At 44.0% G+C, this 14,196-nt stretch overlaps 1 protein-coding gene across 3 annotated transcripts in view; it reads left to right on the top strand.

The window, feature by feature from the left end:
* rump (heterogeneous nuclear ribonucleoprotein rumpelstiltskin) overlaps nucleotides 1–14,196 on the top strand; it is a 41,736-nt gene that overhangs the window by 10,562 nt on the left and 16,978 nt on the right. For all 3 annotated transcript variants that reach the window (XR_010569950.2, XM_065453192.2, XM_065453191.2), the window contains exons 6-8: nucleotides 7,554–7,707; nucleotides 9,287–9,385; nucleotides 14,128–14,187. Coding sequence is in view for 2 of the 3 variants with exons in the window: in XM_065453192.2 (XP_065309264.1) it covers nucleotides 7,554–7,707; nucleotides 9,287–9,385; nucleotides 14,128–14,187 (313 nt within the window). In the remaining variant the exon portion in view is untranslated. The remainder of the gene's footprint in view (nucleotides 1–7,553; nucleotides 7,708–9,286; nucleotides 9,386–14,127; nucleotides 14,188–14,196) is intronic.

A 14,196-nucleotide genomic window follows, 5' to 3' on the forward strand; every position in this document is an offset into this window, starting at 1 on the left:
ACTCCAAAACTACACTACCATCAAAAATGTCGTTTTGAGAAAATGAGAAAAAACATTTCAGGACATGTTCATGGTGATTGCAGCAAATGCTTGAATACTAAATTGATCAAGGATGATACAGGGGTCCAACCAGGCAAGAATAAAACTTTCGCTTCTTTAAGGGGGGACACTAAATTCAGTTAATGTTCATGATGTTTTCCATCAATATTCATGAAGCTTTCCATTCTTGTTAAGACTTTTGTGCTGATTTCAAATAAGTAATTAATTTTCCAATACGCCATTTAGTTCTGAAGATAAATGAAATTCATTGTTCATAATTTGCAAAAACAATACGCGAAAAAAATGCGCCAAGAAATTCGTATTGGCACATGCCTAGGTACTAGAAAACATAAGGAACATAATGGTAGGAATACTATTTTGATATATCAAATATTAGTAATTTTATAGCAATTCAATCTTTACTGTTCGAATTGTGGCTACCCTACTGTCTGATCTAAAGCAGTATTGAAAATTTTTAAAGCATAAATTCCAAAATCTGACCCTACAGTGTGTACAAGTGAAAAGTCGGTATTTTGAGAAAACGAGAAAAAAGGGATACATTCGCTTTTAATCAAAAGTACAGAAACAATTTTGCATTATTTTGCAGTGAAAGTGGCTAAAAGCCACCAGGAATCTAGTCGCTCAGACCACGGCCACCCAAATGCGGCAAAAACATCGTTTATTCGTTATTCTTTTTGCCGCTAACTAATATGTATATCATAACTTTGTCAAAGGTGTATCTGTTCATTTTGTTTCTTATTTTGGGGAAGTTTGTAGGTGCATAAAATCCAAACCGATTCGCGTCCCTGCTGAAATGTCTGCTGCTGTTCATTTACTTGCTTTTGTTGTCATATTGTATCCTTGTATGTGTTTGTATTTTCCACTCCTGTAACGGCCCTTCATGGGCTGGCAGTATTATTAAATAATAATAATAAATAAATAAATAAGTTTAGCGCCGTTCGCCGATTCCCGGTGGCTTGCATCGCGCGCGCGGCAAGGTTGTCGTTCATGCGGGTCGAGTTCCACCTCAACGCGATATCGCCGCAACACGCGCACATGATAACGATCTTTATGGCGAGGCCAGATTACCGTTTGCTTTTGCCTCTTGCGACGCTGCCGCCGCACACATTGCACTGGTTAGCGATGCCTGCCAGGATAGCGAAGCCTGCCTCGGCGTCGACTGTCGCGGCTGCAACGCCGTCGGCGCGAGTGAGCAAATCCAACACCCGCTTTGTTGCTGGCGTTGACGCAAGAACTGGAAAGTGTTTTTGAGCATTCATCTCCCTCTGCAACAAATCTGCACGCTGCAACATTGCAGTGTCACGCCGAACTCGGCCGCCATCCGTAACGATTTCACTCATTTGTGAGCTGGCTAGGCCTACTTCGGCATCGTCCGCGGTTTCGGCATTATTTGCGGTTGGCGGCGAGCTACTCTCGATGCTTTCAGAAGGAATGGAGCGCTTTTGAAAGTTATAAGCTGATCGCTTCTTCTTTTTGCCGAACTTGTGCCTCGTGGCGAACTTTCCCGGTGGATCGGACATCGTTGGGTATATGCCAACAAACCTACGAGACGCGCAGCCGCGTCGCCTGCGGAGTGGAGCAGACGATGGGAACCTCGTGCAGCCAACCACAGCACGCGTTTTTGGTCAAGTGCGCTAGTCAACAAATCGGATCGCGCGTTCGAGCTTTTCTTTCTCCCCAGATTTCAACGTCACTGGCGTACCGACGGAGTCACTTTTGGCGGGAAATTAAAGAAGGAAGGCTCCTCTTTCCAACGAGACCAAGATGGCTGCGATCGCACGCGTAGAAAAAGAGCTACGCGCCGCGATAAAAAGGGCTGTTTTTGCGCGGAATTCAGCTCACAGTGATGTTATAAATTGATCCTGAGATTCGAAACTTTGTGAATTAAAGGAATATTAGCTGTAGATATCGAAAATTTCTTTTTCAAAAAATCGATTTTTTTCGCGATTTTTTCGTCGCAAAGAGTCGTGTCTCTCCTTAAGGGGTGACGAGACTTTTGCATCTTGAAGATTGGCCAAACAATTGAATTTTTGAAAATCACATTTTCAATTTCTATTACTTTTTTTCTATCTTTCTATTTTAAAGCAAGAGCTTTAAGGGAGGAATGCAGCTTTTTCATGGCAAAAAAATGGACAAAAAATCAATTTTTTTGAAATCACACATTCAGTTTTCATAACTCTTTTTCTATCAGATTCCGAAATATCACTGAAATCCATGTAGCAGGCTCAAAAAGTGTTTAGATCAGCCAAGGCAGCAAACAATCTTGCAGAAATCACAAAAGAATGGAGTTTTTGGAGCCACGATATCTCCAGAATGGCGCAACCCAGCACCTCCATCTTGGTCTTGTTGGAAATCGCATTTCTCAGTCTTCAAATTTGGCACTTCAGCTACCGCCTTCATACAGAAACAAGCACACGAAAAGCAAATGATTGAAGGTTGTGCCGGAGTCTGCAATTGGCCACGCCGCCACGTGACTCCGGCGCGGTTCACCTTTGGTCCGGCGCTCGCGTCATCTGCTCGGCTCTTTGCACCTTTCGAATCTGGAAGTCTCCACTGGCCATAATCTCGACGTGTCAAAATGGGCGCTATGTATTCGTATTTGAAAATGCTCGACTCAATTGACAGTGGGCTTGATCATTTTTCTTTTTCGAAGATAATGAAATGCTATTTTGAGTACAATAAGCACTGCTAAATATTGAAACTGGATTAAGTTTCTTTTTTCAAAAAATTTTTAAAATGATTACTTGAGTTACTGCTTCGGGTGATGCGGTGTCAGCCTCTCTTGACATAAAATAAAGTTCTGTGTCGCTCAGGGAAAACCTGGAAAACTCGGGGAATTGGAAAATGTCAACTTGGTAGACACATTGAGTAGGCTAGCAGACAACTAGGCGTAGAGAGCGGATGTTGCGGCGCATGGGTTTGGAAAACCTGAGACGGTTCTCGAGAAACAAAGAATGCGGGCTAGCGGAGGCGACGACGCATCAAGTTTTGCGAGCATATGCGCCGCCCAGGAAAGTGTGTCGCCTAGGAGCGGAGGGGTGTCTCTTCCTTTTTACACCCTTCTTTCTGTACACTCCTCTTGCTTTCGCACTTCTTTCTGCGGCTGGGCTAGCTACATGCGCGGTAAAATGTAATTTCTGTACTCGCAGAGGTGCCACATGGTCGCACTTAGCATTTTCCAGGTGGTGTCGTTTGTGCGCACTTGCGCTCTGACGTAGTTCAGGTGTCCGCCTCGAGCGAGACAGTTGTGTCCACGGCGAGGAATATGGAAAACGAACAAAAAGCAAGAAACATTGCGCTTCAGAGGAGACATGGGGCTCTGTAGTTTTCTCTGTGTCAATCTCTGTTTTGCACGCGTTACTCTTATTATATGGTGCTTTGGTGGGGCGTGGCTGCGGAATCTGGAAAATAGCAACAGCACGTGCTGAGAGCCAACAGCAACATTTTCATGGATAGCTCATATGGTGATAACTTATGAACTGATGGGTTGATGGGCAGAATGGGGCTTTCATTATAACGATCTTTCAGAATAACGAACAATTTACCGCGGTCTCCTGAAGTTTGTTATATCAAGATTTCACTATCTCTGCACTGCATGCAGCAGGCAATTTACTATCTCATGTGAAACGCAGTAAAAGAATCTTACTCTCTGCAGTGTCGTCATGTGGCGTCATCGCAAGCAGCTATTATAGATAATTTGGGGATCGTGAGAACATTCTCAGTAATACTTATTGCTCATTTGAGTTAAATAAATAAAATAATAAATGTGCCTGCTACCTCAAAACAACAGAAAGGCCATTTCTTTGCACTGGAGGTCTGCACACGACAGTTGCTGCACGTGGCCTCTGGAATGTAAATCGTAGCCATAGTTGTCGGGGCTGCCACAGGTTGCTGTCACGAGTCATCTCGCGACCAAGACGTTCAACCTTTTGGTGAGGCTAGTGGGGAATTGCTCCCTTGCACCCCGTTGCCACTGCCTCCATGTAGCTTCCAACACGCTGCTGGAGAAAAAGCCGTCCTCATTGGTCTCATAACTATGTCTAACTTTGCTTGCGCTTAAGGGGGGACACCCCTCTTTGAAAAAAATTTTTTATTTGTGGATTGATTTCAATGAAACTTCTATGTTTCATTAAGTTTTATGCACTGATTCTAAATCTGCATTTATTTTTTCCATACAATAAACAGTTTTCAAAATATTTACAATATTATGTTTTTCATTTGGAGTTTGATAATTTCCCAAACAATTGATGCAATGATAAAATTTAGCATACCAAATTAATGTTTAACATCTAAGGAATGTAGTAAAACAAGAATGAGTCTCCTAGGCCAATTAGGTCTAAATCTAGGGGTTGCTAAACCCATTGCAGTAAAAGTTCCCTCACCTGCTTTATACACAGTATCTTTTTAAAAAATGTTACTGACCAATATGCGCAGTGAAATTAGCCTTACTACATAGAGTAAGAGTTTCTGTTTTCAGGGGAAAAAAAATTACTGTGCTAGCACAAATACAAACAGAAATATGTTCACTCCAAAACTGCTTGTGTGTCAAAATTGTAGTTTTGAGAAAACGAAGAAAAACGGTTTCAAGCACCTTTATGAGAACGAAAGCACCTCAAATTACGAAAATGCACCTGGGGAATAATCTGGGTGCATCCCAGATTGGTGCTTCTTTTTTGCCATCGTCTGGAGGCCCAGTGATAATGCCCGTTTTTTCCTGGAAGCAGTGGTGCGACGCAAGTCTTTTTCTTTGGCTCTTTTTGAGCCGGAGTCTGTCACATTCATATTCATTTCTTGAAGAATGGCTGTTGCTGCATATTCATTTCCAGTATTGAAGCGTAGCACTGCTTCTGCAACGGCTGCCTCCACAGCAAAAAGGGAGAAATGCTGCTCTTTGGAAATCATACTCCAGATGACTGAGTGGAATGATTCATTGGAGTTTTGGGTTCTCCCTCGCTTGCACCTATCCAGCAGCTTTACATCTGCCAAGCGCTCATACACAGGCAAAAGGGCCTTTGCCACGTCCGCTGGCAAGTTATACTTGTGCCTTGGTTGTGGCTCACCTTTTGCTGTTGGCGCATTATGACGGCACCAAGAATCCTTGCCACTTGGGCACAGGCTGTGGTTAGAGCAGCTGTCGGTTGACGTGACATGGTGGTACGTTGCCATTACCGCTCTCTGCATGGCGTCAACATCACCACAGTGAGACTTGAGTGCTCGACCATAATAGGCACTCAGCCTGTTGATGAGGTCTGCTGTGAGCCTCCCCTTGCCACCAAGTCCCCGCATGCCTTCACTTTTGTGCTTCTGGAGCAGGTTTCGAAGCGCTGCACCCATACGTTTTTGTACATGATTGATGCAGTCTTCTTTCTGAACATCTACAAAGCCGTACACCTTTGCATCCTTGATAGCATTAAAAGTGCGGCTGTCACCGTCGCACAGCATGGTTGAGTACTTTACTTTGTTGCGTTCTAAAGAACGCTGGAACAAGATTAATCCAGCCTCAACTTCCATTTGGCCAGATTTACAATCAGTGTTCTTCTGGCACTGATGGGATTTCCTCCACCCAGCATACTCATCAGAGTCAGGTCTGGGCCCAATTTCACAGCCCAAACAAAAGTTTGAAAGCACGACGTAGTCCAGGATGTAGCCGGTAAATAGCTCCGCCACTGCGCCTACTCCTATATGCGAAGAATGGCCCCGCGTCATCCAGGTGCCATCAAAGCACACAGCAATGTTGCCTTTGTGTCCAAAACACAAGTTTTCGTAAAGTGTAACCGCTTTTTCTGCACACTGCACCATAACAGCCTCAGCTGCGCGCGTCGCACCGGGGTTCAGAGTTTTTTTCAAATGCCGCTGAAACGTCTTGTTGTGGAGACCTCGGCCAGACAGGCCCATCGCTGCGAAAATGTCATTCATGGCTGTCTGGCCGTTACCTGTTGCGAGCATCGCACGCCCGGCAAGGATATTAATTTCAAACGGGTTGCATTTCTTTTCACTCTGTACCCTTCGCGAACTCCACTCAGTCGCTATCTCACCGCACCTCTCGCAGATGAGCATCAGTTTCACTGCGAGGCCGTACTCGCGATCTCCTGTCACCATCTCCGCGCGTCCTTGACAAGTCTGGCAGCGCATAAAGCCAAGGAGGGAGTTTATCGCACGCATGTCGACGGCAGTAAACGCTGTCTTACGTTCGTCTGTTACCGACGCTGCCGCGCCGCCGAGTTCCGTGAACTGCTCCATCTTTCGCGTCGTTGCTGCCGTCGACGCAAGCCGCTCGAGCGTAGCCTTTTCACGAGCGCTTGCCTCCCTTACGTCGCTGTCGGTCACAGTTTTCGAGTCAATTCTCACTCGGGCGGACACTTCAGACGCGTCGGGTGCGCTGTCCACCGATGCAACTTCCAGCGAGGCATTGTTTGGTTCTCCGCGGCAGGGCGGTTGCCCGTCCGTGTGTTGGTCGGCGAGTCTGGCGTCCGCAGGCGTGTTGGCTGCACTGTCCAGCGAAGCATCGTCCAGCGAAGCATTTTCTGCTTCTCCGCGACAATCGGGCGGCTGACGATCCGCAGAAGTGATGGGAGCACTGTTCAGCGATGCGTCGTCCAGCGATGCCTTGCTTGCTTCTCCGCGGCTATCATGCGGTTGCTCGTCTGCACTTGCTCCTCGTCGGTCGCTTACTTCAGACGGAAAAGAAGACGATTCCCCTACTTTCTTTTTCGTTTTCCTTCGTCTCCGGCCGAACATATACACGGAATGGTGCTTCTTCGGTCCCCCTGGCATAGTTCCGTGCAGTAGCGAGGACCCGCTCAAAATGGCGGCATGTGCAGCGCTCATGCCAGGGCAACCGGCCTAAGCCTATCAGATGGTGCCATTCGGGTCACGTGCTTTTACCGACCAATAAGAACGCGCGTTGAAGAAAACTTTGCGCTTGTTTTATTTTACTGCGGCTGGCACATGGTGGCTGGCTGAAAGAGGGTGGGAAGCCGGACGCGCGAGCTTTCAAACAAGACCAAGATGGCATAGGTGCGGCTTTTCGTTTTTGCGCGGCGCGCGGTCGTAACTAGCGCTGTTTGTCCTCAATTTAAAGGGCGCTTTCAGAAACTACATTATTTTAAATCGACATTACGGCGCAATTACGCATCAGATTTAAATGGAAATTTGCTCAAAGGTGCGGAATTATGCCATGAATCCAAAAATGAAAAGATTGAAAATCGGGCTTTTTGACCGATTTTCGGTCCCAAAGAGCCGTGTCCCCCCTTAAAGGATTTGAAAAAAATGTGTGGTAGAAGATTTGCAAGGTGACCTAATTTAATAGTGATGTTATTCTGATTATACAAATGTTTCAAGGCTCTTTAAGTGTTGTATATGCAGTGCCCTGTCACAATAATAGTGTAGAAAACCATCTAGTGTATTTGCTGCTTTGTCACTTTTGTTATTGTTTATTTTGCAAGCAGCTGCTACAAATGAAACAAGTTGTCATTTTGTCTTCTGTTTTTTAGCTGGACTACAAAGTGACTGCAAAGAAACTCCAAGAGGTGTTCAGGATTGCAGGCCGCATTTCAAACGTTGACCTCAGGACGGACAAGGAAGGCAACAGCAAGGGCCATGGAATTGTGGAATTTGAGCACCCCATTGAAGCTGTCCAGGCCATCTGTATCCTCTCATTTAGTGAATGCCACATTTTGGTATTGTAGGTGACAACCTGTCACTCTTTCTTGGGACCTGTGCCACTAATGCAATATGCTGATAGCCTTGCCAAAATTCTGCGTTAATCTCCTCAGGATGCAGCTTTTGTTAGTGCTGCATAGTGAGTAAAGATGATTCAAATTAGATGGAAGGAAAATGAAACATCAACTGAAAGGCTTATAGCCAGTTCTACTTCGTCTAGCTTCCATCTTGGTACTGCGGACACCATAGCTTCCCAGAGCAAATGTGTGCACTTAGCTGCTGTTGACCTCGGAGGCACATGGGGGGGGGGGGGGGGGGGGGGGACAACAAAACCTATGCAGGAATAACAAAAAATCACAGCGCTTTTGTGGGTGGGACATGATCATTGTCTTGTGAGACTCTTAGAGACTCCATAGCTTCCTCTGGAAAAGTCCATGCTGTCACTTGGGACCTGCACGACCAGCAACAAATGGTAGGGTGTGCCCAACAGGCAGTCAACCCCTCGTGCCCTAGCGCAAGTCGGAAGAGGAGACTACGACTGAGCCTCTCCTCCCAGAGCACATTTGCACATTGGCAGCGTTGAACTTTGAGACACAGAAACATTTGGGCACAGCACATACGTACATACACACGCATACACATAGGAATAACAAAAATGTTTGCCCTATTTTTTCAATTATCTCCTATCTAATAGGTACTGATGTATCACAGTAAAAGTTTTTTGGCTGTGCATAAAATGGTATTTCGGGAAAATGATAAAAGCAAGTCACTTACCCTACAGTTTCAAAAGTAATATATTATGGCTAAAATATAGACATGCGTGTTCAGAAACTGCAGATAAACACAATAATAGATGCATATTCTGAAAATGGAATTTTCGAAGCAACATTTTTTTTTTTTTTTTAATATACAAATGCCTGAAGACCCTTAACCCCCTTTAGTGCATCTAAATATGTAGTTTCAATAGCAGTGCTCAGTGCAGAGCAGTACCCTACCCGATGCAGAGTCCTGGAACTAATTCTGGAGCAACTTTTTCATAATCTGAAATGTTTTAAGCATCCTGTGTTGTCTCCAGTGAAAACCACCACTCTTTCCCTGCCAACAAAAACTAATATTGTTAAGTGCTGATGCTTTGCCACACTTGGCACTTTCAAACGCACAGCTGGTTGGTTGGGTGTTGGGAGCAATGCTGTCTTGTCTTGGCTTACGACAACTGAATGTTCTTTTGCTAGTGTTGTCTGAAATTGGCTTGCTCGTTGGCACTGCCACTGATTCCAAGTGACAGTTTCCCGTTTAGTAGCGTGCCATCTAGGTCACGCTCACTGGGGCAAAACGTACTCACTCAAAATTGGAGCATGTGACGGGATTTGTTTTCTTGGTTCATAAATGCCTCTGTGACAAGGTGCCATAACTCAAACCTAAAAGGCACTAGTTCGCGTACTATGGGCGCCACAAAATGTCACTTATCGCATATTTCACAGTGGAGGAAAGTCGTCAGTCCTTGAATTCTAATTTGATCTTAATTGTTTGCAAGTGGTCTTGTTCCCTGACTGTAGACTTACAGCAATGTTGAATGGCCAGAAGTTGTTCAACCGAGCGATGAGCGTCCGCATGGACAAGTACAACGAAGATCTCGACGGTGGGCTCCCATCAAAGCTTCCCAGTAAGTTTTTGCATCTTGCAACTGATTTGTGCTTTGTAAATGCACCTCACAGAAGCTGAAGTGTGCAGCATATCTCTAGCTTTCTCAGTGCACGTGAATTAGTTAAAGGGACACAATAGAAACATTACATCAGTTCAGATCGATAATAGTTTTTGGAAATCTGTAATCGTTGATTTTTTGGTGAGGGGTTGTTTAATGGAAGGGAAAATCAAAGTCAAGCTTCCATTTTTGTATTTGCTGCAAAACCCCAGCACTTGCTCGTCACTATGACCTCGCGCTTTTCAAAGTACTTGAGAGCGGCTGTGGCAGAGCAACCGTTTATGGTGTTTTATGTGCCAAAATCAATTTCTGATTATGAGGCACGCGGTATGGAGTACTCCGGAAATTTTGGCCACCTGGTGTTCTTTAACGTGCACCTAAATGTAAGCATACGGGTGTTTTCGCATTTCGCCCCCATAGAAATGCGGCCACCGTGACCGGCATTCGATCTCGCGATCTTGTGCTCGGCAGCCCAACACCATAGCCACTGAGCAACCACGGCGGATTTCAGTCTTTCTTTGTAATACAGTGTAGTCCATATATACCAGTACAAGATTGCCTAGTCCCAAGCATACATTGTCAAAAATCCCTGCTGTCATAAGGAGCTGGTGCAAAGCTTCAAGGCGGTGTTGCCATCTGTCTTGTTTTTGCACCTTTTCTGGCTTATCAAGCCTTATCTCACTCAAAGAGTGACTTCCTTGTTATTTCTGAAAGGCAATTTACGAACACAACTCCGCTGTCTTTTTTTTTTGTGTGTGTGTGCGTTTATTACACCTCCATAAATTTTCTTGTTGCCTAAGTGAGTAGAACTGAGAATACAGCTCCAAGAATGAGCCAAGCTTAGGGTGCGCTTGTGGGTATCAGTTGCTTTACGGGGAGACACGGGTGTTTGATTTTTTTTTTTTATTTATTGTCATCTGCAAATGAAATTTTCAGACAAGGTATATTTTAGCCTGCTAGAAGCATATATGCAATCTATTTTTTCTTACTTTGAGTAGCTTTTGTGATAATACCTTCTGAAAATCAATGTGCCCAACTTTTCAACAATTTGACCACTGAATATCAGAGAAAATTATATGTACACATTCTGAAACAATCGGAGATCACAATTAGACCATCACTGTAATTTTAGCTCTATTGTTACAAAAGTTATTGCCATGTCTAATGTGGTGGTTATGAAGCTGAAAACTTTTATCTGTCGTATTGCCACATAAAAAATTCTAGCATAAGGGGTATCATATTTTATTAATTTTATTGTGTGTAGAAACTCGTAAGCTTTTGAAAGCAACAATAATAATTGAAATCGGACTGTTACATCAAAAGATACTGTGGGCAACAGCATGTGTCATAGGAGAAAGGCAGCTTTTGAGAAAATGCAAAACGAAGTTCCAGGACATGATCTAGATTTATTCTTAGCAATTACAGCAAGAAATTCAAGTCCACGTTGAACTAGAAGCCACCAGGCACATAATCACTATCGCTCTCTTTCATGCGCCTCTTCCTTATGGCATGCATGAACTTTTTTGCTCTGGCGTACTTCTTGTCAGGCGCCGCTAGCCGGTGCTGGTCTTTTGCAGCCTGTATTCCCCTCTTGTTGGCGAGCTTCACCCGGTGCTTATGTCGTCGAAATTGGCACAGTTCACCGCTAGTTTCACGGCCACTTCATATTCCCTCCCGGTCGCCCTTTAACAAGATCAAAGGGTCTCTTGCACGCAGATCCGCTGGTGGCATTTCTTTGAAAGAGTTTGCCACTGTCAGCAATGAACTCCGCCTTTGTAATCTTCGCCATTGACTTTGAAGTTCGGAAAGTACACTGCGATGCATAATGCCGAATCCCGAAAGTCAGCTGCGCCTCAATACAGTAGTGTTACGCAATGAAGCATACACAAAGTATTGCGGTGAAGCATATCAAGAGTGTGAAGGGGCAATTGTCACGGGACATGGTATGTATTCCTAAATTATACACGCATGCACTTGCCATCTCCTGTTGCAGTACGAGCACTAATGGGCCTAATAAGTGTACAGGCAGGCCTTCAGAGCTTTTTTAGGACATGCGTTCATTTGTTCGGACTTCTCGATTTTTCGGCCGTTTTCGTGGCCTCTAGGGGGTCAATAAAATTGGACGTTGATTGTGCTACTGACCAAGAGGATGCTTCAAATGGTCTGTGGGGTTGCATGAGCAGCGGAAGGAGGACGAGAACAGAAAGGGCCATCGCATTGGGGAATAAATGGGGAAAGAAGTGTGCTGCTGCTTCTTTGAAGGAGCTTGAGCTCAAAAAACAAGGTGTTGGCTGTTGCCGAGGTGCAGGTATTCCTCATATGAACCGAAATAAATTCTTTAAAGCAGTGACACGCAACACTGAGGTGTTGTGTGCTGGCAAAGAGTATGTCTGGCCAGTTGAGGTTGACTCCAGCTGCTGAGAGAGAATATATTTGCTTCTGTATGCGACTCTTTTTATTCGTATTTGAAAATGTTACTCAATTTGCAAATGTTTTTTTTTCCCAAGATATTTTGTTCGATTGCTGTGCATTTTACTAACCCCTCCCTTGTTTTCTTTTTGAATAAAACAAACACAAATCCTTACAATTCCAAATGAATTAAGTATAGATTTTTTTTTATTTTGTAACATGCTTACTAGAGAGTGACATCAGGTGACGTGTTGTTGACATGAAACAGAGTTCTGTGTCACTCAAAGAGTTTTGCAAAGGCACTCGGGAAAACCTGGAAAACTCCGGGAATTTGGAAATATCAACTTGATAGACACCCTGGAACTCACTCCATGTGTCGCACTGCTTATGTTGACTCTAGTGAGTGGCAAAGCGAAGTCAGTGACGTGCTGTATCTTGCTTTGAGCTAGTTGGAGCTGCCACATTACCTATAAATAAACCACTGTGGCATTCATTCATGCTACCTTCTTCACATCTATTGGAAGACATGTCCAGTCACTTCCCCAGTACTTAGTACAAAAATAGTGTGGAAAATGCCTTTAAACTGCTTTTCTGCAGTTTAATGCTGGAGAATACAAGGTTTTGTGGCTGTTCCCATTGTAATCATTGCTCTAATAATAAGTAGACTTCTTTTAATTCCATCCAAACTGAAGGTCCCAGACTGCACCGATACATCTGTATGGGCCCAAACTGTCTCTATTTCAATCTCAACATTCTCCTTCACCGGATAATTAGAACTTGACTAGTTGGCTTCGCCGCAACACAGCCGTGTTGGAAAAAGGCCGTTGTCATGGGGCATATGTATGTGTTGTACAGGCACACATGCCCTGTATCTGGTCGCAGTATAAATGCCTAGACACCTAATGGGCGTACCGGCAGCCATTCAGAGTTGTTGAAATTATGGGTTTTACTTGCCAAAATCGTAATCTGATTGAGGGACGCCATAGTGAGGGACTCCGGAAGTTTGGGCCAACTGGGGTTCTTTAACTTGCAGGTAAATCTAATTACATGGGTGTTTTCGCATTTCACCACCGTCGAAATGTGGCCCTTCCGTGGCTGGGATTTGATCCCGTGGCCTCATGCTTAGCAGCCCTACACCAATTAGAGCTGTTAATGGCGTTGCTGTAGCAGTTAGAGCCATCGTTTCACCCCCCCATGCGCGTCTCATATACAAGACCGTTATTGGGGCCTGGTACATGTACCTTAATTATAGGCACGCACTGTGCACTTGGTAGTAAAGAAAAACCATCTGTGTTTTGGGAAAGCTAGTGAAAAGGAAGGTGGTAAAATGCAAATTCAGAGAGTTGAAGGGACGTTTAAAGCCAAAATAAGGGTGAAGGTCTTTCTTAGAACTCGTGTGCGTGTGTAAATTAACGTGTCCCCCATGTCCAACAATGGTGGCACCTTTTCCTGCTTGGTATGCTTCACTGCATAATATGTATTGCAGTGAAGCTCACTTTAAAAATGTACTGCAAAGTGAATCAATTTTTTTTTTCTGACTCTTGTTTAATTTGACCAATTTCGTCTGCCCAGTCAGGATTGAATTAAGTTGACTGTATATGTACAACAAATTGCTCCAAAATCTGAATTTATCTGCTTTGAAATAAGTTATTCCTGCTCCGAAAATTGCTATAAAATTACTTTGGCATTCCCACACCTGCTATTGCTGTAAACTTATCAAACACATTACAGGGTTAACCCTGTAATGCCCAATGTATCATATGTGCTCTGCTAAGATAGAAGCTTGAAATGCTGATTAAAGCTCAAAACATTTAATGCAAAGTCCATAGTGGCATTTTTGATATGCTGGAGTGAAGTTTCCACTGTAGATTAACACCAATTACTAAATAATTAATAACAAAATATTCTAGAATGGTCAGAAATAAATGTCAACAATTGGTCAACATTTTTCTTGATGTGGAACTGTTTGGACATTACAGGGTTGAACATAATATAATTGCACACCTGTGTATTTTAACTAATAGTACTTCATAATAATTTTTTCATTTCAGGCCTTGTGTGTACATTACCAGGCTTGCATTCATAGAGGCCAATTATAGTGCATTGTTATCACATTCGAAAATGCGAGCCTCATTCTTTAGTAATAGGGACATTTATAGTATCCTTCACCTTAATTTTTTTATTTTCCAGCTTCAAACCTCAGAAAAAAAAAGTCTTATAGAGTAGCATGAATATAAGAGCACAGTTTACGGGGGTTGAATTTGGTCACAAAACGTTGTCGTGTCATTTTACAGCTGGCCTTCAAGGCATCGGCAAGGGCCTTGGAGCTGGTGGCAACCCTCTTCAAATGAGTGGTGAGAGCA

The sequence above is a fragment of the Dermacentor albipictus genome, chromosome 1 (genome assembly GCF_038994185.2).
Source record: "Dermacentor albipictus isolate Rhodes 1998 colony chromosome 1, USDA_Dalb.pri_finalv2, whole genome shotgun sequence".
NCBI classification, from domain to species: domain Eukaryota; kingdom Metazoa; phylum Arthropoda; class Arachnida; order Ixodida; family Ixodidae; genus Dermacentor; species Dermacentor albipictus.